A 26,876-nucleotide genomic window follows, 5' to 3' on the forward strand; every position below is an offset into this window, starting at 1 on the left:
AGGATCTGAGGCTCCAGCTAGTTTTAACCAGCCTACCACACTATCAAGAAGTCCATGCTAATATTTTACCTGCTACATTTCAAGAGTACGTAGCCTATATCTCCTAAGCTGTTCAGAAGTCAACCAAGGTAGTGTGGCTTCTGCAAGTTTGGTTAGTGCCCAGAGATTTGTCTGCAGAGCGCTTTCATCAGTGCCCTTCTGTAGGGAGACCCCGGGCTAAGTGGGCTTCCAGCTGGGGAGGTTAGCGTGCCAGAATCATGGGTGGGTAAAAGGGGTATTCTAGTGGTTCAGCAAGTCATTTGTTAGCCTTGGGAATTAGTCGTGGTGTGGTAAGTGAATGCTGGTTAGTGTGGTAACTACGCATCTTTTGCCTTTCAGAATCTTGATGTGATCTCATGTCCCGTCACTTAAGCTACTGTCTCTCCTGCTGGCATTTCTAGCCAAATATATGTGCTTATGTGACTATTGGGGGTTTTATGTTGGTCTTTATATTTAAATCCCATTTTTCTGTATAAATATAACTACTATTGCATTCAACCCTTCACATTTCTGTGACTCCTTTCCTTGATCCAAAGTTATAGTGACAGTTACCTAATTTATAGTTTAGAAGGAAGTGTCCTTATGCAAACAGATACATTGGCATTTGTCATCAGGTACTGAAGAGTTCTTATATACTTCTTGTTCAGACGGCTCTCATGGAGAGTCAAGGCATAGAAAGCCTGTGGGTCTTTAGGAGCTATGTGTGTGTGTGTATGTGTGTGTGTGTGTGTGTGTGTGTGTGTGCATGTGTGCATGTGCGAGCGCGCGCACGCACTCTCACCTAGAGACCATACCCAGGCCCCACATTCTGCAAGGCAAGTGTCACCACTTATATGGTAAGACTTTAGTAAGGAAGCCTTTTTGTCATTGTTAAATCTGCTTTCTTTCATATTAATTTTATTATAGAACCCATTGTCTCCACATGAGAGTAGTTTGTTATTGTTTTCAATTATGCTTGAGTTCTAATTCAAAGCCATATTAACAAGAAAATATTAATTCTTTAAAAAAAATCACCATTATCATGGCCTAGGGATTTGTCTCTGATAGAAGAACATTTATCAAGCATACATGAGGTACTAGACTTATCCCCAGCACCACAAAAAAAAATAGGTAAACATTTAAATAAACCGGGCAGTGGTGGCACATGCCTTTAATCCCAGCACTTGGGAGGCAGAGGCAGGCGGATCTCTGTGAGTTCGAGGCCAGCCTGGTCTCCAAAGTGAGTTCCAGAAAAGGTGCAAAGCTACACAGAGAAACCCTGTCTCAAAAAAAAAAAAAAAAAAAAAACCAAAAAAAAAAAAAAGAGAGAGAAAATAGAACAGAGGAATTGAGTAGACATAGAGTACAGAGTTCAAAATAATTATTTAAAAATAAAATTCCCATTGTTGACATACATGGTGGCATAGTTTCAGCTGTTGGGGAGACAGGAGGTCACCTGCACCTAAAGTATATATACCTGGGAAACATAGTGAAAGCTCATCTCTTAAAATGAATGAAAACTAGGTTTGCAGAGATAGTTCCGAGGTAAAGAACATTGGCTGCCCTTTCAGAGGATCCTGCATCGGGGATCACAACTGTCTATCACTCTAGTTCCAGGGGATCAGATGCCCTCTTCTGGCTTCCTTCATCATTGAGCACAGAGGTGGTGCACAGGCAAAACATCATGTATAGAAATGAAAATGACCATATTGTTGCAGCTTTTTTTTACTTTTTTTTTTTTTTTTGATAAGCATCTGCTAACATTGTTTAAAGAAATGCTTTTAGAACATAGATTAAAGGAGAGGAATGCTGTGGAATAATCCTTCTGCACATTCTGTGAATATATGTCACTATGATTTGTTTAATAAACAAGCTGACTGGCCAATAGCTGAACAGGATAAAGTTAGACAGGAAAGCCGGGAGAGGAGAACTCCACCTACAAAGGAGGGACAAAATGTAAATCAGAGTGGCCAGCCAAAGACATGGGTTGGTTTGTTTTTTTTAAACAGTAACTTACAATACCCAGGCAGTTTTGTGAACTGTAGAGATGTAGGATTGAACATCAGGTAAAGCCACTTCCTACCAAGCATGACAACTTGTTCAGTCTTTAACTTCCACACAGTGGGAGGAGAGAACCAACTCCCCAGAATTGTCACCTGATCGTCACACATGCATACAAAAAAATAAAATGTAGAAAAGAAATCTAACTTTTTTGTGTCAGGATTATAAAATGTCCCTTCCAAGAAGGCTTTGATTTGGAGACTGGCACCTTCAGAATAGAATTCATGTGGAAAGGGAAGGAAAGTAATTTCATATCCTGCTCCCCCACCACCTACCGTCCCCCACTACCAAAAACAAACAAAAAAACCATCTTTTCCCAATTTCATCACACACAACTTAAACAGTTGCAAGAACACTGTATACAATGCCTGTGTATTGGAGCAGGAACAGATCTAAGTAAAATTGAATGTTTAATAAATATTGGGTTTAAGATTTGCACAAAAAGCTGCTTACTTCTAAGTTTCTAAAATATTACATACTTATCTACAGCCACCCAGCAAGTTTTCAGAAACATGCGTGTGTGACTGATTCATAGTTCCTGGTGCTTGAGTTCAGTGAAAAAAGACCAAACCACCAGAAATGTTAGTTGGCTTGGTCAGGCAAGAGAGACTGTTCAGTTAGTCTGTGGGATGAAAGCAGGCTTGGTGCAGGAGGGAGGAAGATGACCTCATCAGCCAGCCATCTGTACAATGCAGGCCATAGATGTGCTTGCACAAACCAAACTAGGCCCTGGAGCACAAGTCCCTCCTACAGATCTCACACCCTCCGCTCCCCCAGTCCGGGGCCGTTATGTAGTATTGGTAAGGCCTGTTTTTTGAGCTATGCCTCCTTGTTTTTCTTCAATCTGCTGAGTTGATGAGGCTGGCTGAGTACTGGGTGATAGGCTTCAACTGAACTTGTTCCTTATTGGTAGGCAATGGCCTGTTCTGCCTCTGCCCATTGCTGTTGTTAACTCAGCTAGACAGAGACACCTGAAGAGGGGAAAATGCATGGGACCCAAGGGACTGGAGGAAGAAGGTCTGGAGGTGTGTGATCTACACGTGGTCCTGACAGCCTTTCCTCCCATGGTTAGGTTTTGTGTAATGGTAATCACTATTTCACGTGGTATGTGTGATCTGCACATGGTCCTGACAGCCTTTCCCTCCATGGTTAGATTTTGTGTAATGGTAAATATTATTTTATGTTGTCTTAACATAGAATTGACTACATTCTTGATATCTTTTGTTGGCTTCCGTAGCTCCAACCACCGTGAATGTAACACATCGTCCAGTAACTCAGGTGACCACAAGACTCCCTGTACCAAGAGCTCCTGCAAACCACCAGGTGGTTTATACAACTGTCCAAGCACCACCAGCTCAGACTCCCCTACGAGGAACTGTTATGCAGGCCCCTGCTGTCCGCCAGGTCAATCCTCAAAATAGTAAGAGACTCTTTGCTTATATATGGCTTTGAAGTGTGTGCACTGCTCTATGCTGACATTAGATTATCAAGTTAAGGGACATATCAATTGCTTGGTATAGTTAGTAATGATGTAGTGCATTGGAAATTGCTGATACTGGAGATTTTTAAGTGATTTCATAGAAAAAAATTGTAAGGATGTGAGGTAGTTAGTTCAACTTAGCCATTCCACAATGTGTACATTTCTCAGAGCACCAAAAACATAATTTTATCCATTAAGATGGATTTTGAAAAAAATTGTTTTTCTTCCCTTCTTATTTATTTATTTAGAGACAGGGTCTCAGTATGTATCCCTGGCTAGCCTGGAACTCACAAATATCCACCTGCCTCTGCCTCCTAGGTATGCACCACTATATCTAGCCCTTCTTATGATTAAAAGAGAAATTGTAGTCTTTATATTGTCTTCAATTTAACTTTGTTAGTGGGCTGTATTATAGCACCCCATTTGATATTTATTAATGGTTTGAGACAGGGTCTCACTATATATTCCTGGCTGGGTAGAAGCTTGCTATGCTGATCACCTCAAACTCTTGGAGGTCTGCCCACCCCTGCCCCTGCATGCTGAGGTGTAGAGGTGTATACGTTATGCTCTACTCTTAATAATTGCCATCGTGGAATGGTAAGTTATGGCTCAACCCAGAAGAGGGAAGTCATGGTAACGATAGTCTCTATAGTCAGTCTTAAAGGCATGAAAGCAGCTGAAGAAATTAAAGGAAGGAAAATATTAAAGGAAATTTAGAGTTTATTAAACTAATTAGAGCCATTCATTCTGTATTAAATGAAGATGCCGTCTATTAGTAGCATAGAATATGTGTCTTCATAGCAGAATGTAGTATATGAAATCAAGGTTTATAGTTAAAGCTTAGAAGCTGGCCATGAGGTGCACACACCTGGAAAGTGGAGGCAGGAGGATCAGGAGCTCAAGGTCATTTTTGGCTACATAGTGATTTCAAGGCCAGCCTGGGCTACATGAGAACCTATCTCAAAAAGCCCAAATAAATAGACAAAAATGCATAAAGTTTAAAGGAAAATAATAAAAGTAAACCACAAGTGACCTTTACCACGTTAGGAAGCGGAACTTTATCACTCTTCTGTGTCTTTCCCTGTTACCTCCCTGTCTTCCTGTCCACCATCCTCACTTTTCTTTATTTATTGCCATCAATGTAGTTGTCCCTTAAATGTTGTGTATGTTTATCTTACATACAGATATACATATACAATTTCAAAGCTGATATATATTTGTGTATATACACTTATATTTATAAAATAAGTGCACATTAGCTGTTTTAAAAAACTGTAATAATTCCATTATTAAGTATTAGCTTCTAGGAAAAATTAAACTAAATGAAGTCTTGGGATCGTAGTCTGGCTTTAACTTTCTCAAGTTTGTAAGGATTTTCTCCAGTCAATTGTTTGATTGGGGCATGAATAAGTTCTGGCAAGACTAGTTTGGATCAAGTACTGCATGTCTGGTGGAAAGATGATTGGGAGAGTACATAGCTCTGAATTCTCTTCTTGGGTAATGTCACAATAGTTTTTCTTGGGGTGAAGTGTGTCCTCAGCTGATTATCAGTATAGAGAGAAAGTGGAGAACCCCACTAACATAGGAATGGTGACTTTTTAAAACAAGATTTTATTCAGTGTGTGTGTGTGTCTGTCTGTCTGTCTGTCTGCATAGGACAGAAAAGGTCATCAGATCACCTGGAGTTACAGGAGGTTGAGAACTACCTGATGTGGGTGCAGGGAACCAAACTCAGGTCTTTTGTGAGAGCAGTTTGTGCTCCTAACTGCTGAACCTTGTGTCTAGCTTCTGTCTGCCCATCTTTTGAATCGCTGACTATTGCCCACACTTGGGGTGCATGGCCAGTGTTGTAGGGTTTTATTTCTAGTCGTCCTCCTAAGGGTTTGTGTGTTGGTGCTGTTCTCGCAGGTCCTGTTGCTGCATGCAGCCTGCAGTGCCCCTTAAGGAAGCATTGGGGAAAATGCTAGAATTTATGACTTCTTTAGCTGACTGGAGACTTTTCAGTTGGAAAGATTTCTCCTTTTGAATTTTTTCCCCCTTCCCCGAGACAGGGTTTCTTTGTGAAACAGTTCTGGCTGTCTTGGAACTCACTCTGTAGACCAGGTTGGCCACGAACTCACATAGATCCACTGCCTCTGCCTCCCAAGTGCTGGTATTAAAGGCTTGCACCACCACCCTCCAGCTCCTCTTGAATTTTTTAAAAAATGTTTTACTAGCAATGTTTACAGTGCCCCAGCAAATTTACAGTAGAATTTTGATATTTCCTTTATATTCTATTTCCTTTTCTTTTGTAGGTGTTACAGTTCGAGTGCCTCAGACAACCACATATGTTGTAAACAACGGCCTAACCCTGGGATCAGCAGGGCCTCAGCTCACGGTGCATCATCGGCCACCACAAGTGCATACCGTAAATGTCAATGCTTGCCTTTCAAACATCCTCAGTTACTAAGCTGTCCTGTCGTTCCAGGAAACATTTCCTCTTTCGTTGTTGTTTGTTGATTGTTGTTTGTTTGATTATTTGAGATAAGGTTTCTCTGTGTAGCCCTGGCTATCCTAGAACTCGCCCTATAGACCAGGCTAGCCTTGAACTCATATCTGCCTGCCTCTGCCTCCCACATCTGAGATTAAAGTCAGGTGCCGCCACCAACTGACTACTATTTCCTTTTTTTAAGTTATATTAAAGTAATATTATCAAAGGAAGGAGATAGTTCTGTCTCCCCTTGAGTAGAAGGTTATTTTAGGGAAAGGGATAACTCCCATTTTTGAGAACATGTCTAGCTAGGGCCACTGCTCCCTGAGTACAGACAGGGCGATAGCCAGGGCTTCTAAGGTGACAGACAGCACTTCTAACTCAGATGTAAGTTTAAGGATGCTTCGTGTTTCCTTGGGTTGTGACTTTATACTTACAACTACTATATTGTCACCAGTTTATCTTAAACGAGCCATTGGTTTTGGAATGCATTTGTTACAAAGGATTTCCCTCTAAATTTAGCCTTAAACTAAGTCATATCTTCCTGTGACAAGATTCTAACTGTGTTTTAGGGGTACCGCAGAATATATGTGACTGTATCTCATATATATAGATCATGATGACATATATGAAGAGAGATGCTGGCTTTGAGAGAGGGAAGGCAGGAAGTCAAGGCTGACAGACGTTACCTAGCCAAACATGCTTTTACGGCACCCACAGTTCTCCTAGGGAGTTCATCACGTTCCCAACAGGGTGATAGGCGTGTTTTCACACAGAGCATCTTAAGGCTATTGCTGAAGGAGTTTCTAAAGTCTTTATTGCACGTGTGGCAGCTGATATTTAGAGGTTGAGTAATCAACAAGGCTGTTTGTGCTTCCTAAGAGCCCATACTTCCAGTTCCAGTGCTTATGTTTGTACATGTGTGAACAAACCACATCCCCAGCCCTAGAACCTAGAACTGAAAAGCCGTGATTTTTCTTACTTAATTTTAGTGGAAAAAAACTTAGCATCTGTGTTCTGGCTACTCTGAGAACTTTATTGTTTGCTCTAGCCCTCATAATCCTATGGGGATTAGTAGTGGTACTCACATTTTGCAAAACACTTAACATAAATATACAAGGATAGTACATCATGGGAAATGTTTGGTTGTTGCTCAGTGTCCTTACCCACGGTGCTACCACACCCAGCCAGATCTCCTCTGCCTCTCGAGCTTCCCTTGCTTCAGTTCTAGCTGTGCTGAGGTGCATGGCAAACTTGTCATTCCTGTTGGAGCTACAAAAGAATGCTTTGCTTTCTTCAGGGAGTTGGAATAGAGCAGTAAACTAGGATAGTTTTCCCACTTTATAATCAACCAAAACTTAGGAAACATTTAGCTTGTAAATCTAGAGCTCCTAGTAGCTTAAATTGTTTTGTTAGAGATACTGATTTCTAATTTTATTCTACTCCAATTACAAAGCTTTTTGTTTGTTTGGTTGGTTGGTTTGGTTTTTAGAGACAGGGTTTCTCTGTGTAGCTTTGCGCCTTTCCTGGAACTTACTCGGTAGCCCAGGCTGACCTCGAACTCACAGAGATCCGCCTGGCTCTGCCTCCCAAGTGCTGGGATTAAAGGCATGCGCCACCACCGCCCAGCCAATTACAAAGCTTTTTAAAGTGTGACTTTGTGCCTCCCTATAAGCACTTTGAACCATTTTTCGGCACTTGACAGCTTGATTTTGTCTGTGTCACTGGTTTTTACAGCACTGGCTGCGCTGATTGGTTTCCTTTGAGGCAGGTCTCCATCTGTCTCACACCGGCCTCAGACTCATGGTCCTCTTGCCTTAGTCTCCAGTGGGTCCACTGACCTGTGTGGCCACCCTTGGTTATTTTAAGTGAATACCTAGTGATGTATTTCTTCCCCAAAATTTCACAGAACCCCATCTGCACTGACAAACAAAACGAAACTCATGACTAGTTTTAATAGTGGGGCAGGGGGGCATGAGTAGATTGAACAAGCATAAATAATCAGAGCATTAGAAGGAACAGAGCAGGCCACACAAGCTCTAGGCAAACCCATTCACTTCCAGTGCTTTTCCTAAGCCTAGCTGTATGGAGTCAATGATCTGAGATGATCAAGTCACTCAGGAAGACATAGTAGAGGAAGGATAGCTCTGGCTGCTGCTCTGTCAGGCCCAGTCCAGTGTTCAGTGTGTTACTACTCCCTTAAACATGGCCTCTCTCAACCTGATTTTTGTCTGTTAACTGGTGATTTGGACATCTCTCCACAAATGTATGTATAATTTCTTTACTACTAGGAGTAATGTCTTGCAGTGAAACATCTGCAGATTCCTTGAAATCATCAGTGTATGATGATTCAAGCTTTTTCCGGCTTCAGCTCTCTGGTCTTAATGAACGCTTAGCCCCGCTTTGTCCTTTGTGTATCTCTTCTTCTAGTAGGGTTTGTGTTTTTGCACGCTCTCTTTCGTGGTAGTTAGCAGACTTCCCTTTCTGGATATTGGACTTCAGCCCAAGGTGATCCCTTAGGGCAGTCACATTGAAGCTGTGATTTGGCACTTCTGTCCTTGCAGGTTTTAGAATATTTTGTCTTAAACTTTTGACAGCTTGACTATAATAAAGCATTGGAATTTAGTAGTGTATTATTGGACCTTACAGAATTCACTAGTTTATTCAAACTATCTAATGAAGTACTTCTTTGCTTTACTTTGTCCCATTTGGGTACTGGATATCAGCCTAGGGCCTCATCCGTCAGTGTTTGCACTGAGCATCTCACCCTGACATACATGTGTAGACATAGGTTTTGTTGCATGAAGTTTGGAAAGGAATGACGTTTGGACTCCAGTATAAAGTCAGGGAGTAGTATGTTGCCCTTGGATTCACTGCATCTGTTCTCTGGCTCTTTTTTGGAAGGCTGTTGTCATCTTAAAATAGCTGTGACTGCCATGTTTGCAGTAACAGCAGTGCTGTGCAGCGTTAGGTTAACAGGCCTTCCGGGGTTCGTGCCGTGCTTCTGAGTCACTGGGCCTTACCCACCCACCCTCCAATCTTTGCTTCATGTACCGATGCCCAAGAAAGTGTTAACTCAATCTTGTCTGTTAACCTCCCACTCCCTCTGCCTGTCTCTGCTCATACTTTTCCTGTTGGGTGGGGGCATTCGGCCGTTTCTGCATCTGTAGATCCTCCTGTGTTTCCTAGTATCACCTTCTTCATCCAGACTGACCAAGAACATACACATGTTCGGCATTATTCATACGTGTGCTGCTCTCTTTATATAACAGCGTAGGTTTAAAGTGAGTGTGGTTGTATGTGCCAATTTATATGTAACATATAATTTTTAACTGCTTTCTTAAAATGAGAATCTACAGTAGAAAAGATTAAATTGTAAATTATTTGTTAGACATAGATGATTCCTACTAGTATCAACATATCTCTTCAGTGATAGTCCATTAGGAAGGGATTTTTGTTTTCCAAGGAGAACTTAGTATTTTCGGTCAAGGAAATACAAGTTCAGCATCATTATTTGGGGCATGATTGATTTGTGTATCACTGAATAGAATTGCCAAAATTGGTTGTGGTATTGGGGTTTTTCAGAGTTCTTAATGTAAAATGGTATCTCTATGATCCTAAGGTATCTTCTGAAAGAATTCTGTAATCGCTAGAAATCAACACGTCTCTTCTTTTGTTAGGAGCCCCCACGTCCTATGCATCCAGCACCCTTACCGGAAGCCCCACAGCCACAGCGTCTGCCCCCGGAAGCTGCCAGCACTTCTCTGCCTCAGAAACCACACTTGAAGTTAGCACGAGTTCAGAGTCAGAATGGCATTGTGCTGTCGTGGAGTGTCCTGGAAGTGGATCGAAGTTGTGCCACTGTCGACAGCTACCATCTCTATGCTTACCACGAGGAACCCAGTGCCACTGTGCCCTCTCAGTGGAAAAAGATCGGCGAGGTCAAAGCCCTTCCTTTGCCCATGGCTTGCACCCTCACCCAGTTTGTGTCTGGCAGCAAGTACTACTTTGCAGTGCGCGCCAAGGACATTTACGGCCGCTTTGGGCCTTTCTGTGACCCTCAGTCCACGGACGTGATCTCTTCCTCCCAGAACAGCTAGACCTTGGAGCCTTTAGCTTCCTCTTTTCAAAGTTCCACATTTTGGGCTTGTTTTTAATCTTGTGCATGAAATTCAATGTAAAATCCACCTTGTGCAGGATCTCTTGGACAGATGAGTGTACACACTACGTTTGTTTATAACTAAAGTATAATAAATTCAGCCCATAAAGCAAGTCTTCCCCTGAACAAGTTAAGCTTCAGGGGTTTGAAATGTAAATTGGTCTTTGCTTTAGTTATGAGGCTGGGGAATTTGTATGGGTGTTTGTGTGTGTCGTCTTTGTTTCTTTTTTTTGTTTTAACTTTTAAATTTCTAGTTGTGTGTTTATCACAGTGCAATCTCCCATTTTCACTCTCAATTTACCTCTCTTCTAGTAGGAAGTAAATAGATGAAAGACTCTGAGGTATGTTGCTGGTGTGGTTCTGCCTTTAAGGGGGGATCTAGAAGATCAAAGAATCTAAACAAAACCCAAAGAAATGAAAAAGAAAAATATTTAGCATAAAATAGATGAATTTGAACAGAGGATGCATTCTCTCCATGTTTTCTTTGATTTCTTCTGAGTTGCTGATTAGGTGAAAATGTTGGACCTGCACCCCAAACTCCTAATCTGCCTTCTGCATTTGTGTTGTGCCTTACAAGCTGCAGAAACACACAGACCATATGCCCACTGTTTATCCCTCTTTCAACTTTCATTTCTTCTTCATCGCCACCAAGAATACCACACCCTTTACCATTTGGAAACCAAGGTGTTGGAGCGTGTGTTTTCCTCAGCTTCTGTAACATCACCAGATTTAACTCTAAAAATTTGACTTACTGTTTTCTTTTAAGGACATACTTTTATTTTTGCCCATTATTTAACTCTGCATATGCATAAAATAGGCCATGTTGTTTAAGAAAAGTTTTCATTAAACTTGTTTTGATATCCATGTTGCATTGTTAGAGAATCTGAAGGAAGTTCTGGTTCATCACATCACTTGTGGGAAAGGGTCCTTTCCAAGGCAGTAAATGTTCACTTTCATAAAAGAGCAGGGGGCTGAGTCTCCTCCTTCTCTGAGGCCCTCCCTCCCTTTTGTCTTCCCTTGGTTGTGGTGGTGCCAAGTGGGTCCTGGTTTCAGCAGCGGTGGATAGAACTTAGAAGCAGATCCTATTGGGTCATTGCACATAGCTCTTAGATCCAATCACTTCAGTATTCCTCATTCCTCTGCAAAGTTCACAGATGCAGGCTCATCCTTGCATTTTCAAGGAATGCCAGCTGCAGGGGAATCAGCCAGGTACTTTAGAGCTGAAGACATTAGGGTGAGCATTTAGGGATGTATGAGGCCTTGTGGAGTTGGTGAAGTCACTTTGAGGCTGAGCGAGGCCTTGTGGAGTTGGTGAAGTCACTTTGAGGCTGAGTGAGGCCTTGTGGAGTTGGTGAAGTCACTTTGAGGCTGAGCGAGGCCTTGTGGAGTTGGTGAAGTCACTTTGAGGCTGAGCGAGGCCTTGTGGAGTTGGTGAAGTCACTTTGAGGCTGAGCGAGGCCTTGTGGAGTTGGTGAAGTCACTTTCAGGCTGTCTTCCTTTACAACATTTTAAGTACTACTTTTCCCTTCTCAAAATGCATCAATCATTCACTTTTCCTGGCATTAAAAGTGGGGAGCTCTATTCCTTTTGTGCATTTATTCCTTTGATGGTTATAGCAGGAATCGTTGAGTTGTGAAGGAATTGTCTTTGGTGACTTCTCACTGGTGTTCTGTCATCTTCAGTGAATTTTGGTTGATGAAGGAAGCCTGCAGTTGCCAAATTGTAAATGCTCCTAACCTTCCACTTCGAGAAAAAGGAGACCACAGGAGAACCGTTTTTCCCCAAGTTAAGTTTGGCGAGCAGTTGTGTAGGAAGGACTCCTTAGATTCATGGTTATAGTAAAGTGTTGTCAGTGTTAGGGTAATGAGATTGGAAAGGAAGAAATTACTTTCTAACTGTATAAGCACCTCTCTGTACCAAATGTTTTTATCGTCACTTGTTGTGTGAGGTGCAGGATTGGTATTCTGTTCAGCATCATTGCTGTCTATATAGTAGAAAAACACATTCAAAATTGTTTTCACTGGCTGGTCTGCTCAGTAGCCAGTGGAAGTTTCCCCGGATGAATATTTTTATTTTTATTCACTAATCATTTTATATTTTCTAGTTTTTTGTTTTTTTTTTAAGTTTTCATAGTGTTATACAATCAGGCGAAGGAAGCCCAGTGGAATTACTATATTTCATTGCTTTGGCTTCTACTTGGAGTTTTTTTGTCAAAGGAAAAAAAAATGTCAAATAATGGCTCTAGATGTAGATTTACTGCAGAAAGTAGTTACTGAAAACTTTATTCCAGATTGGAAAGAATGTATGGAGAGAGACTGTTATTGTTGAGGGGAGCATACACTTGTGGGTGCAGTCTCCTCATATAACCTGTCATGAGGCTTCGGGCAGCGGCTGTGTTGGGTTTCCTTTCTTTGGGGTAAATGTAAGTGCTGGTGGGCACTGGCTTTTGTCTGGCTGTCCTGGGGGAGGAGGAGGAGGAGGACTTCTCCAGAAGTAGCTGCAGGCTCCAGCCATCAGGATATTTAATAGCACTTCACATCGGGGGCTCTCTTTTACTCCCTGGTATCTCTTCTCAAAGTATTACAAATAAGCTCAGTTGTCCCATTTTGGGAATTCAAGTTTGCTACATTTTTAGCCTGACAATACTGGTAAGTATTTCCTTACTGGGAATCCTGGAAACTCCTGAAATTTCAGCGTGAATTGTCGGATGTTTATACAGTAATGAATGGTAACAGTAATGTTTGTTACTCTCTACTTTGCGCTTTGTCAGAGTACTTTTCACCCTGTTTTAAGTGTGAGTACACCTCATTCATTTGTGTTCTTGCTAATGGCATACAAAGACAGCATCCTTTGTGACAGTTAACTTACAAGGTGGCTGTCCCCCCGTTTTTCTGGGCTCAATTTTTAAACTGCAGAATACTTTGTACTGTGTGATGCAGTATGAAAGAAGCAAGAGCTTTCTTCCTTGAAAATACTTGTTGGGATACTGTTTACCTCACAGAGAGGTGTCCTCCGCAAACCCCCACCCGTGTGCCAGATACGGATACCTTTAAAAACATGTATCTGGGGAATTTCAGGTGCAGATATGGGATACCTTTAAAAACATGTATCTGGGGAATTTCAGGTGCAGCTCTGCGGAACTTTCTGGACGTGCTCAATGGCTCCTCATGTTGCTTGCTCCATTACTTAGTGTCAGCGCTGCCTGGTAGGCGTTTCACTTCCCATGGCTTTTCCAGGACTGTGTAGGGTTGAAAATGCTGTGTATGGCGTGCTTTCAGATGCTGTGGTCTCACCCCATAGGTACTACAAGAAAGCCTTCCTGGTGTTCTCGCTGACTCCTCCCACAGCCATTTCAGTATCCTCAATATGATTATATATTTTTTTCTGTTTCCCTGTGGTTGGGTCAACTGTTTGATTCTCATGGAAATGCACACGTCCTTGTGCATAGATCATAACTGTAGTTGTGTGTGATTCTGCCTGCCTTATTTATTTTCCAGGCAAATGGCTTTAAGGAAATATTTGAGCGGTGCACACAAGATAGAGCAGTTGCCATGAGGGGTTTGTCCGTGGAGACGACTTACCTAATTCTTAACTCATCCCCTTGAGCCAGCTGAAAGCAGGGAGGAGGAGCTGAGGACACACTGCTCTCATCTTCCAATGTTTTATCGTGTTGGAGCTTTTGTTTTTGTTTTGTATGTAGAATAGCTGAATATCTATCATTTAAATATGTAAATGACCCCTCCCCTTTCCTTTTGTAAATAAGGGAACTAAGCAATCAAACACCTTCTGGAGATCCTAGCTTGAGGATTTTATCAACAATTTCAAACAGAAATGTAAAAATAAACCCCTCGTAGGAAAACTTGCATCCTGATTTTTGTTTGTTGCAGTTGGAAGTGTAAATAATAAGATGATGTAAGACCTTTCTAAGGTCTAATATTAACTGCGCTGTAGCAAGTTGCTCCATTTTTTATTAGGTTTTGAAAGTTTTAATTTTCTTTCCTAAATGTACAGTAGAGTACTGTCTGTGTAAATGTTAACTGTAGTGGGGATTTGTCCAGCAAGCCTGAAATTTATACTTTGAAATAAATGACTGGGTTTTTAACATTCCTGGGTACTCTTATTCATTCGGAGAGTTCTCAGCCTGTGTGTGTGTTTCTTAAAAAACAAACCCACTTTGCTCAGCACTCCCCATTGTTCACTGTTCACTGCGCCTTCTTTAATCTGTTAGGCAGTGCCCCAGCACTCAACCCACATGGTATTCCCGAGCTTTGAAGAAGCTGCCGTGCGGAACTGCTGCTTGGTTAGACGGGGATTTCAACTAACTACGTGTCTAGCTTGATGATCAGAAAGGATCACAAACCCCTAGGGCTTTGCTATTAGCATTGACCATCAGGGGAAGGAGAAGGACCATGGGAAATGCAGGTGTCTCATAAGCCTGGAAATGGCCTTCATATTACCTCAAGCTCAATTGGCCAGAACTTGGTTGTACCGTGGACTGTGATTGGCATCTGCAGGCATCAACGGAGGATAATGGATTCTGACAGAGAGGGTTTCTGCAATCTTTTCGTGTATTCATCTCATACATAACGTTTAGTCTGTAGCTCTCCACCCTGCAGGAAATGTTTTTGCTGTTACAAACAAAAATCTGTGGAAAATGGAAGGGAATTTAATATTTTTTTATTAAGAGTACAGATGGGAAAATATAGCTAAAATAATGCCTTTGGAGTCTTATTCGCAGCTTTCTTTTTCCTCCTCCATCCTTCACTTTATGTTCTCTGTCAAAATTGGTTTCATGGTAACAAAATCAAAGTTATAGACGTCTGGCATCCCTTCATGTAGAGTTTTGTTGAACCGATTCCAGTCAAAAGCGGGGAGACCATCTTGTACCGTGGGACCACTAATGGCATAGGCTGTGTACTGAAATGCAAGGAAGATGTCTGCCACCTGGAAAAAGAGAGGACGACATTTTAACAGAGCATCTGCAATGTGACTGTAGACTTCATCTCCCTTCTCCAGGGCATACCGCGAGCCTCCTTGAAAAGACAAGTTTCTTGGAAGCTGCATCTTTTCCATGACACATGTCTGTATCCATTTGGCATCCAAATGGGAACTGACTAGGAGAGCAGCATAGACATGAGATCTGCGGTGTGAGAACTAATTCAGAACTGTAGCTCCACAAGTTACTTTACAACCACCTTAGCATTTCCATGACTTGGTTTTCCTCCTCAGAAAGTGGGCTCATGTCTGTTCTGCCTAGATCAAAGAAAGAATTACTGGGAGTAACAAAGCCTAGAGCCAGCAAATCCTCAGTGGAGGCTGGTGTTAATTAGGGCAGTAACAAGAGTTCTAAAGGATGAGCCACACACTCAGAGGGCTCTCCGGAACACCTGACTCTGAGGTAGAACTGTATCTAGCTTTAGAGAGGAAAGTACACCATGTATCTGAAGTAGCTGAAAGATAAAGTATATTTTAAGCTTATTCTGGCAGCAGCATCTGGCAGATGGAAGCTTGGCTTGGGTTCTTCCACACAAGACTGCAGAGATGATTTTCTGCATGTTGTATGAGACAAATGCAACACTTGCCACACTTTGCTCTTGAATGTGTACGGATACCATGGAAACGACCCGACACGTGTTGGGGCTTCCTGATGCCACTTTCCTCTTTATTACCTGGGTTGTACAGCATGGAATATCCTAAGAGCTGAAGTGTTGCCTTCACACAGCTGGCTGGAAGGGGGAGTTAGGACTCGGACTCTGAAAAGCATCTCCCACTTGAAGGATGGCTGACAAAAGGTAAGTGTAAGAGATGTGGGAGTTCTATAGTTTGTTTTACTAGCCAAAGAGATGAAAGACACATCTTCAAGCTACATGTGCAGAATGAACACACCAACCAAAAGGCCAGCTCATGTATAGGAAGGTCTGGAGCAGCCTGCTCTCAAGAAAGAGGCATACAAACAGTTTGTAGCCCTCACCGGTCTCTGGCGTTCATGTCCTTCCTTGTGGCAGTCAACAGGCTGGTAGTTGGCTTTTGTTAAAACCAACATGAGCTAGCTTCATATTACTGCAAAAACCTAAAGTGCCTTGGCCACCCGGTCTAAAATGTGTTCCTTAAGCTAAATTCATGATTAATACACAGCCACAGTACTCTCAGCAAGATGGTTCTTTGGATTTAGGGCCATCTGATAAAATGTTACTACCACTATGATTATATACATTTAAAATTAATTTTAAAAGATTTTTGTGTATGAATATTTTTTCTTCATGTGTGTATGTGCACCACATGCATACAGTGCCAGTGGGAGCCAGAAGAGGGCACTGGATACCCCAGAACTGGAGTTACAGGTGATTCTTAGCGAGCATGTCAGTTCTGAGAATCAAACCTTGGTCCCCTGAAAGAGCAGCCAGTGCTCTAAACCACTGAGCCATCTCTCCAGCCCCATGAATACATTTATAATTAAGAGCTCTTCTAGATGTGGGGATGTTGAAGATTTAGTCTTCACTATACTCTATGAGGTAAATTCTGTTATTTACAGCAACAGTCTGCTTCCTGAATTAATATATGGTTGGAGATACTGGGCCTTATGCCACAAAAATCTCTGCCTCTAGCCTAACTCCTCATTCGAAGTAAACTGGAAAGCAATTGTGTGTTAGTTACCTTGGTGTCGTAGCAGCCTCCAGGGCTTGGGCTGGCTTCATTCAGGTCCTCGCGACAGCAGATGGTGTTGCAGGGATCACCCTTACTGTAGGGGTCCTCCTTGTAATCTAGGAGACACAGTGATGGGGAAGGAAAAGGTGTTGGCCATTCTGAGGTACACTTATCCAAAGTAAGATTTTGATCTAGTCATGCCTGGATCATCAAAGAGTATGTCCCACAGGCCTCCCCAGCTGTGGCAGTTTGAAAGAAAACAGCCCCAAAAGGGAGTGGCACTATTAGGAGGTGTGGCCTTGTTAAAGTAGGTGTGGCTTTGTTGGAGGAAGTGGGCTGGAGGTCTGTTTTGCCCAAGGTCCCCTCAGTGTGACATGGAGATCACTTCCTATTGCCTGCAAGATGGAGACTCTCAGCTACTTATCCAGTACCATGTCTGCCTGTACACTGCCATGCTCCCCACCACAATGAGAATGGACTAAACCTCTGAACTGTAAGCCACCACCGCAATTAAATGTTCTCTTTTATAAGAGTTGCCGTGGTCATGGTGTCTCTTCACAGCAATAGAAACCCTAACTGAGACTCCTGCCCAGGCTGCTCTAAGCTTGCAGTAGGGAGTGACTAGCTGCAAATCCTCTGTCCCCAGGCCTAGCCTGCCTCAAGAACCATACCCCAAGGAGAGTAGAAAGAAGAGAGAGATTTATATGCATCATCATTTCTAACAGATAAAATACAAATTAGCCTTGGAGAGTCTTCATCAAAAGAAAGCATTTGTGAGTATTTTAGTGGCTTTTGTCTTTGGGAATTATGCTGTCAGTAGGTGGAAAGATGCTAAGGAAAAGGCTGTACATGGATCATTTCTTCTATATTTTACATTAATGGGGGGGCAGTCAGGTGAAAGATCTGTACAGCCAGGTGTGGTTGTATACATCCACACTTCCAACATTTGGGAAGTGAAGACAGGATCAAGAACTGAATGTGTGTGTGTGTGTGTGTACATAGCTTAGCATGATGGCATGTATGTGGTGGTCAGGAGACAAACTGGGGGAGTCAGTCCTCTCCTTCCACTGTGTAGGTCTAGGGGATCGAACTCAGGCCAATAGACTTGGCAGCAAGTGCCTTTATCTGCTGAGCCTTTCAAAACTTTCTGAGATTTTATAAAGGAGGCAAATGTTCTATTTGTCAAGCAATATGTGTACAGCATTAGTATCCTGAATACTGTATTCAGATAACTTTATAATTCCTTCAAGTACAAGATGATAAACTTACATAGATTCTTATTCAATGGGGAAGAAAAGGAGTTTTGAAGAATGACTCGAGAAATGTGTTACGTACTGTTGTATCGCATGATATATTTCATGGAAGCCATATCAGTCACTTTCCCTTGGTCGCGCCTGAAGATTTTGGCTCGGGGAGCTAAGTCATAAGAGTAGTCCAAACCCAGCTTCTTAACCAGCATCGGGTAGCCACTCCAGTTGTAGATCTTGTCATGGAAAGGGATGTTGTAGGAAGGCCAGTATCCTGATTTGGAATGGAAGAGAAAGGGGGGCGTGAACAGAGGGAGACAGGAAGAGAAGGGAACAAAACAAGGAAGTTGTTGAATGATAGTACATTTGAGAATTGCCACATGTGTAGTCACAAAATGAAATGCCGTAGGAAATGAAGCTGCGAGTGTGAACCTGCCAGCCACAATGATCCCTCTAAACCCCCAGAGTTGGTGTGCCTCTAGATTACTGTAAGGGAAGAAGTGCCTAAGAAGTCTTTGATTTTCATGCCAAGTTGTTAGTGCAATCCAGAGAACAACGTTATTCTCTATAGACCAGAAGAGCAAAGGATGCTGCAGTGTTCTGGGGAGCTGCCTGGAGTCCATCTGGTGAGTATGGTGCCCTGCAGAGGACAGCAGATACTAATCACACTGATGGAAGACACGGCACTGACGTCAGAAAACACAAGGTCTAGCTAAGTTCATGGATGAGTTACTAGGTCTTAGGCACTCACCCCATTTTTCCTTTTGTGAGACTAGAAGGGAAGGGGGTGCCTGAGAGGAGTGGGTATGGGGGTGGGGGTGGGGGTTGTCTTCCATGTTCCAGCAGGCTATTAACTTCCAGGACTGAAAACATTTCACAGGACCCATTGTCATCCAAATTTTCACCTCAAGTCACTAAGCACTAGACATGTGACACAATTTTAGGAACATCGTAGATTGCACCGGCCTAGGTTATTGCCTATAGGACCATCATTTAAAATAAGAGTATCTCTAGCCACTATGTAAATCAACCTGGAGATTTCTCAAAAAACAGCTGCAATATGCTTCAGCTCTCCAGCTCCTGGGAATGCACACAAGGAAATCTTCAGTCAGCACACCACGGTGACACTGTGAATCCATGCTTGCCGTAGTACTGTTTGTAGTAGCTAACCAATAGAACCAACCTGCTGTCCAGCAACAAATGAGTAGATGAAGAAAATGTGACATTCTGCCACAAAGAATGTCATCTGCAGGAGAGGATGCTTCTGGAGATGGTCATCGGAAGGCAAATGAGCAGACTCAGAAGGACAAACATCGCATTTCCTCCTGTGTGCTTTGTATATATGGTTCAAAGTAGAACTGAGACTGTGTGGACGAAGGAAGGGGCCTAGCAGGAAAGGGGTAGGAGGAGGGAGCCAGGGAGGAGTATACTGGGTGGCTGAGGTCAAAGTGCATGATGGACTTGAATGAAAATGCCTTTATGAAGCCCATCATTAGGTACAGTGGAGCTGTTCCAATTTTTCAAATGAGGGGTTTCTCCACTCTAGGAAATAATTTCCTACCTCTGTGTTCTCTTAGCCCTTGTGTGTCTTTGTCCTTTACTATTGTGTGGGAATCTCCTAATTCACGAAGAAACTATAGAGACAAAGCAAATGTTTAACCTTGCCCGGGCACAGAACCAGCACCAGGAAGAATGGAGATAAGGACAATACTGAAATTATTGGGTGAAAACAGACTCATTGCTAGGACACACTAGGTCACACAGACTCACAAGTGACACTGCCTGGACTCAGAGCCTAGCTCCAACGTTATTAGGTATGTGGCCTTATTATCCACCTCTCTGTGCTAATGTCTTCATCTTTGTAATGCCGGCAGTGCTTTCTTTGACATCTGTGGTGTTCTGAGTGACCGGTGCGGCCCACAGGCTCATATCTTTGAACACTTGGTTTCCTGTTGGTGGAGCTGTCTGGGGAGATTATGGGACCTTTAAGAGGTACAGCTTTGCTGGAAGGAGTACATCACTGGGGGTGGGCCTTGAGGGTTTATATTCTGGCCCCACTTCCTGTTTGCTTGGTCTGCTTCCTGCCTGTGACTGAGGATATGATCTCTCAGTTTCTTGCCCCTATAGCTTGCTGTCATGCCTCCCAAGCCATTGTGGATTCTCCCTCTGGAGCCATCAGCCAAAATACACCCTGTGTGAGTCACTTTTGATGATGATGTGTGGTGACATACTGTGTACCCTAATAAAATTTGCTTGAAGATCAGAGGACAGAACAAGCCACTAGATTAAACATAGAGGCCAGGCAGTGGTAGCACACACCTTTAATCCTAGCACTCGGGAGGATCCATCTGGATCTCTGTGAGTTCCACCCTGGATTACATGAGATTAATTCAGCCAGGCAGCGATAACACACACACACACACCATTAATCCCAGTACCAGGAAGGAAGTGATGGCTGGGTGGAGAAACGTATATAAGGTGTGAGGAGACAGGAACTAAAGGCTTTTCAGCTGGATCCCTTTCAACTGACCCTTTGCCTAGAGAGCTTTTGGCTGAGGACTCAGAGGTATTCAGCCAGAGAATTCATGGAGTTGGTGAAGTGAGACGTAGCAGTGGCTTGTTCCTTTGTCTCTCTGATCTTTCAGCATTTACCTCAATATCTGGCTCCGGGTTTTTATTAAAAGACCATTTAAGATTGGAGCAACATCTGGCATCCAAATTTGGAGGCATGAATTCATGAAAAAGCCACTTGCCAGAGCTACACATAGCCAGAATCCCTCCCCTGCCGACTAGGTTTTTGTTGCAGCCTTTCTGCAGCAAACTCCATAGGTTTGGGGGCTCCAAAACCACAAGAATTAGCTGCTTTCACAGGTGCCCCAGGTAGACAGCTGGCTCTTTAGTTTCTTCCCTTTGGCTTTCCCTGGACCACCTCCTCAGGCTGCTGCCACACTAGGTAGCTGCTTCATTTAACCGTCATCTGAATTGTCATTGTCAGCAGATTTGGTGAGTCAATTGGGATTTCTTAAAGGGGGAATTAGTTAAAATAAAGTTTTTCCCTCCACATTAAAAAATGGGAAACATTTTTACAATGGAGGGAGTTTGGTCTTTGATAATATGATTGATGGTCTGAAAATGGAACATGAGAGGATAATTAATGTTGATGGGATTTATGTAATGTCAATTATAGATATTATTTGCTTGATCATTTCTGTTTTATCATTAAAAATGTTGGTTAAAATGAGTGCCAAGATAAAAGTTTTAGAAAAACTCAGTAAAACTGATCATAGAGGTATACAGACCCAGAGAGAAGAATTTAAAGGGGAACCAATCTCAACATTGCATTAGAAGGTTACAGAAAAACAGCCTAAGGCTTTCAAACAGCCAACCTTAATCTATTTAGTAACCTTACAGTAACTACCCAGTGATAGATCTCCTCAAGGCTGTGTAAGAGCTGACTGGACTCCTGTGCAAATGTTAGATTTGAGGAGATTCAAAGAAGCAATAGTCTCATATGACATCCACTCATCTTTTGTGAAGCAGATGTTAAACTTGTAGTCAACTTGTAGTAGAATTATCCCCTCAAGACTTGAGAGATTTGGTTATAGCAGTCTTAGAAGCTGGTCCCTAATTACAATGGAGGACCTGGTGGGAGGATGAGGCTAAGACCATTGAACAATGAATAATAGAGCTAGAAGGCAATTTTTCTGATATACAAAGACAATCTTTATATGATGATCACACCCTAGCTTTATGCTGAATGGCAGTCTTGAATGCTTAGGACAGAACTGAAGAAGTAGAGAAGAAAATTGAATCATTTACTAAAGTTATACAGGGCCCAAAAGAAACTTACACTGATTTCTTACAAAGACTGACTTCAGCAGTGAATAGAATGATACCAAATTCAGAAGCTAGACAAACAATAATTGAATCTCTGGCTTTTGAAAATGCTAATGCACAATGCAAAAGGATAATTAGGCCATTAAAGGCAAGATCAGCACCCTTGGAAGAATGGATCTGAGATACAATTAATATTGAATCTCATGACCATGATGATGCTTGGATAGGAGAGGTGATTTCCAGAGGTTTGAAGAAAAATAGTAATGTCAAATGTTTCAATTGTGGTAAACAAGGTCACCTAAAAAGGGACTATAAAGAAGGTGTTCCTAGAAATAATGTTTTCTCAAGGAATAATCCCAAAAGAACACTCTTCTCTTCTGGATTATGCAGAAGATATGGTAAAGGCAGACATTGGACTAACTAATGTAGATCAACAAGGGATAGTCAAGGTAATCTTTTCCCCTCAGGAAATGTACTGAGGGGCCTCTCACAGGCCTCTATGTCAAATTCCATCCAGTCATTTCCTGTAATTGTGGAGGAAACTCCTTCCCAGAACAATTAAAGAATCTAATGTCTATTGTAAAAAACCATACAGCTCTGATGATAGAACAGTTATACCAAAGAGAACAAAATAATCAGAAGAAACTATATCAAAATTGATAAAGATTAGATTGGGAACCTCCCCAAAGTTAAGGTTGGGGAAGGGTTTTGTTTTTGTCTTTCAGGAAAATAAAAACAATCATCTTGAAGAATTTAAAGACCTTTGGACAAATAAGCATCCAAAAAAGAAGAGAGAACTACCCATAGAAAAATTACCAAGAAAAGGAATAATTTAACCCAATGTGATCTTTGAAGTATCCAAAAAGGTGATGAGACCCCACACAATGATTCCATCAGGATGATGATAATGCCACCAAGCTGACAAACACCACCCAAAGATCAGCTTTGGACTACAAACTGCTCAGGACAATTATTGAGATGGATAGCTGGGATGATACAGCCTCACAGACTATTCTAATTAAGACTTGACCACAATCCTAAATTTTCTTTGTGTCTCCATAAGATTACCAGTGCCCCCAATCAGCAGGAATTAACCTAGAAGACTATGCCCACATTCTCAAATTATGGGTTATGGATAATTGTCATTGTTTAGGATGGTTGGTTACAAATTGTTAATTGATAATGGTCAGGAAAAAAGCTAAACAAAGGAGATTAGATTCAGGGTTTTTGTTTGAAAAAAAAAAAGAAAAAAGAGGATTTAGATAAGAGGGTAGATTATTGAATCTGAAAAAAAATATAGAAATGATAGGATAAAAGGGTAGATTATTGAATCTACTCTGAAAAGAAAAAAGGGAGGATATAGATATGATAAGATAAAAAGGTAAATTATTGAATCTACTTTTAAAAAGCAACTACTAGTCTTAAATATTTTACATTGGATTAGATTTTTATATATCATATACAAATTTTTTATATTGATACAAATTTGAGATTAATTTTGTTAGAAGATACTGTATATACACTTCTAATCTTGCTCAAGTTATTGTACCTATACAGTTCATTTAGCAATGTAATGCAAATTGCTAGTCCTTGAAAGTTATTATTACCAACTAATTAGGAAATAAAGAAATGCAGGTTAGTAGTTAGTCACCTATTACAATCAAACTTGTAGTCAGGTTAGGTATGTTTTCAAGGTCCAACAGATATATTTTAGATAGACAGGTCATCTTCAAACACTTCAGAGATCTACAGAATATGGCAATTAAGATGTTTTAATAACATAGATTCTTTTTTTATTTTTTTTAATGACAATGAAACATGTCTGCTCCTGGCAGCACTAGTCTACTTCAGAGAAGATGATGGGCATCGAAGAAAACTCTATATTGAGTTTACTTTCTTTGTGACAAAAGTTAGCCAAGAAAGTGTCCTTGCTTGACTGCTGACAGTATGCTGTCCAAAATGGACAAGCAGGACACAAAAGAAAGGACTGCTGAACCTTCCTAAGACAAGGTAGGACAGCCCTTCAAGAAATCCTGCTTCACAGAAAAGTCTGTCAGATATGCTAGGCCCGTAGGCTCAAGATGGATTCCTCAACATTGCAGAGGAACCTTGGGTGACTGTCCAGGCAGCCAGCTGTTTCTGTCATTTCTCACATATTTTGGAAGTCGCTTGTTTGCACTTTCTGCTAACTCAGTAAATATTATTTCCTTCTGGGGTCTCTGAGGGAGTTGAAGAATAGATAGTTATAGTTATAGGTTTCCTTGTTATCAGATTCAGAAAAGAAACTCACTAAAGAGGTGTAAAGTGTATAAGTTTAAAAGACATCAAAATATAGTTTGGGGTTGGTAATACAAGTTAGGATAGAAAGTGAATTAGGTACAACACTTTGGACTCACCAAAATAGGATAGATAATTTCTCTGAATTTGTCAAATGTTTATGGACTGGACATTGTTAATGTAATTTTAACTGTGTATATTGTATATACTTATTGTATATAGTTTTTCTTATATTAGTTATAACCTTCTTTTATTATTTTAGACAAAAAGGGGAAATGTGGTGATATGTTGTGTACCCTAATAAAACTTACTTGAAGATCATAGAACAGAACAAGCCACTAGATTAAACATAGATGACAGGCAGTAGTTGCACACACCTTTAATCCTAGCACTCGGGAGGCAGAGATCTGTCTGGATCTCTGTGAGTTCAAAGCCACCCTGGACTACGTGAGATTGACTCAGTCTAGGAGAGAAACAGAGCCAGACAGTGGTGGCACACACCTTTAATCCCAGTATTTGGGAAGCACACACGGCATTAATCCCTGCACTAGGAAGGAAGTGATGGCTGGGAGGAGAAAGGTATATAAGACGTGAGGAGACTGGAACTAAAGGCTTTTCGGCTAGACCCCTTTCAGCTGACCTTACGGCTAGAGGCCTTTTGGCTAGAGCTTTTTCAGGCTGAAGAGTCCTAGAGGTAAGACGTGGCAATGGCTTGTTCCTTTGTCTCTCTGATCTTTCGGCATTTACCCTAATATCTGGCACCAGGGTTTTTTATTAAAAGACCATTTTAGAATTCAAGCAACAACAGTGTTCATCACAACAATACAACGTAACTAATCCAGTATCATACAAATAAATAATCCTTTCTTTTTAAGGTTCACTGTAGACACTAAGTGTGTTCAAGCAGCTGCAGTTACTTACAGTAGTGCCAGTCTTTGTATTAAATTAATTATTGATAATTAATACTATAAGAACAGCTCCCTCCAAACAGTGTCTCTTTTGTCCTTCACATTCTCATTAAAGTCTCATAATTAAAAAAAAAAAACATTTACTATGGAAGCTTATTTATTCCCAGATCAACCTGGTGATGTTTAAGCATTACCCTCCCCTCTTGTAAGCAAGATACCAAGCTCAGTTGCCTGCCTTGGCTCTAAAAAGCAATACTACCTCCATCCCAGAGACGCTTTCAAAGACTAGGAGGTATTTTTTTTTTTAATTTAAAGAATGGTTGCACAGTATCTTTATTTGAGAGCATCTCCTATTTCTTCTTGAGCCTTTTATCCTCTCAGTGGAATAGTTAACATGATGCTTATCTGGAACTTTCCTGTGACCAAGTAACAGAACATGAGGAAAAGGCCCAGAAGGGTGTCTAGAGCAGTGGCTCTCAACCTGTGGGTCACGACCCCTTTGAGGGTTGCATAGCAGATATTTACATTGCAATTCATAACAGGAGCAAAATTACAATTAGAAGTAGCAACAGAACAACCTGATGGTTGGGGGTCACTACAAGAAGAACTGTATTACAGGGTCTCAGCATTAGGAAAGTTGAGAAGCACTGGCCTGAGGGACCTAGAGACATTTTCCTCTGTAGTGTAACCACTGGTAAGTCACCCAAGCTACTGTCAATCACCCTAGTTAAACTCGACATGTCTCCCCCGTGCCCAGAGAAAAACAAGCCAGGAAAGCAGAAGGGACCAGTTTGGAAGGGGAAAGGGACGAGCGAGCGTGGGGGTGGAAGCGAGGGAGAGAATGATAAAAACACGTACCTGTGTAAGAATGGCAGCATGAAATCTAATGTTACAGACAATCAATATATATCAATGAAAAAAACGTTTAAAAAGAGTCAATGTAGGAAAGTGGCAAGTCTTAAAATTTTGACTTGTGGACCTGTTGCACAGGACAGTGACTCACAATAAATCTTGCCTCTTTTAAGTTTTCATCACATGATTTGTCACAGAGACAAAAAAATGACTATCATGATAAGCAATGTCTTTATGAGGAGTGAGGACAGAAGACCGCTCAAGCCCAGTTTTGTAGTTTGGGGGGAGCTTTTTCCTACCAAATTAGTTTAGTTTGGATCATTTTTTTTTTTTTAACCAGGTAATGTAGTATCAAAACAATAATGTTTGACTTTCGAGTTCTGGCATTTAAAATAATGAGTGAATGGTGGATCTACATCACAATTGCCCTGACTTATATATGAAGAGAGTAAGGATTGGAGAGGCTGAGTCATTTACCTGAGATTGTTGGGAAGCCAAGATTCAATTCCTGGGCTCCGCCTGTCTGGGCTGTACCCTTGATGGCCAAGGCCACCGTCTCTGACCCCTTGCACTAATGGTACCCTCTTTAGTTGGGTTCTGCTTGGCCCACTACATCAGGCCTGCTCCAGTTCTCCCCATTCTGGACCCATGACCTTTGCTATAAGACGCTCCAGAGTTTATAGAGACACCTGAGTCATAGTAACACCCCACAAAAATGTGCTCAGTAGAACTTAAAACTTCCAGAATTCAAGACAGAAGGCAATGTTAGAGCTGTTAGAGGTCAGAGGGGCTTGGCGACATCCCAACCGCCCATGAGAGAATGAGGTATCCTCTCACATGTTGTGTTGAACATGTGATTCTTTACCAGGATAACTGTCACTGACAGACCCGTCACCCACTGTCACACAGCACATCCCCTGTC

General features: G+C 41.7%; 2 protein-coding genes across 2 annotated transcripts in view; one reads left to right on the forward strand and one right to left on the reverse strand.

Moving 5' to 3' along the window:
* Atf7ip (activating transcription factor 7 interacting protein) overlaps window positions 1–10,528 on the forward strand; it is an 86,449-nt gene extending 75,921 nt beyond the window's left edge. The window contains exons 13-15 of the mRNA XM_059258715.1: window positions 3,317–3,499; window positions 5,854–5,966; window positions 9,710–10,528. Of these exons, the coding sequence (XP_059114698.1) occupies window positions 3,317–3,499; window positions 5,854–5,966; window positions 9,710–10,129 (716 nt within the window). The 3' untranslated portion in view covers window positions 10,130–10,528. The remainder of the gene's footprint in view (window positions 1–3,316; window positions 3,500–5,853; window positions 5,967–9,709) is intronic.
* Window positions 10,529–14,849: 4,321 nt separating this feature from the next.
* The window catches only part of Plbd1 (phospholipase B domain containing 1), a 54,904-nt gene continuing 42,877 nt past the window's right edge, over window positions 14,850–26,876 (reverse strand). Inside the window, exons 9-11 of the mRNA XM_059258718.1 lie at window positions 18,169–18,354; window positions 16,843–16,949; window positions 14,850–15,132 (exon numbers count right to left, since the gene is read on the reverse strand). Coding sequence (XP_059114701.1) covers window positions 14,950–15,132; window positions 16,843–16,949; window positions 18,169–18,354 — 476 coding nt within the window. The 3' untranslated portion in view covers window positions 14,850–14,949. The remainder of the gene's footprint in view (window positions 15,133–16,842; window positions 16,950–18,168; window positions 18,355–26,876) is intronic.

The sequence above is a fragment of the Peromyscus eremicus genome, chromosome 3 (genome assembly GCF_949786415.1).
Source record: "Peromyscus eremicus chromosome 3, PerEre_H2_v1, whole genome shotgun sequence".
Lineage (NCBI taxonomy): Eukaryota > Metazoa > Chordata > Mammalia > Rodentia > Cricetidae > Peromyscus > Peromyscus eremicus.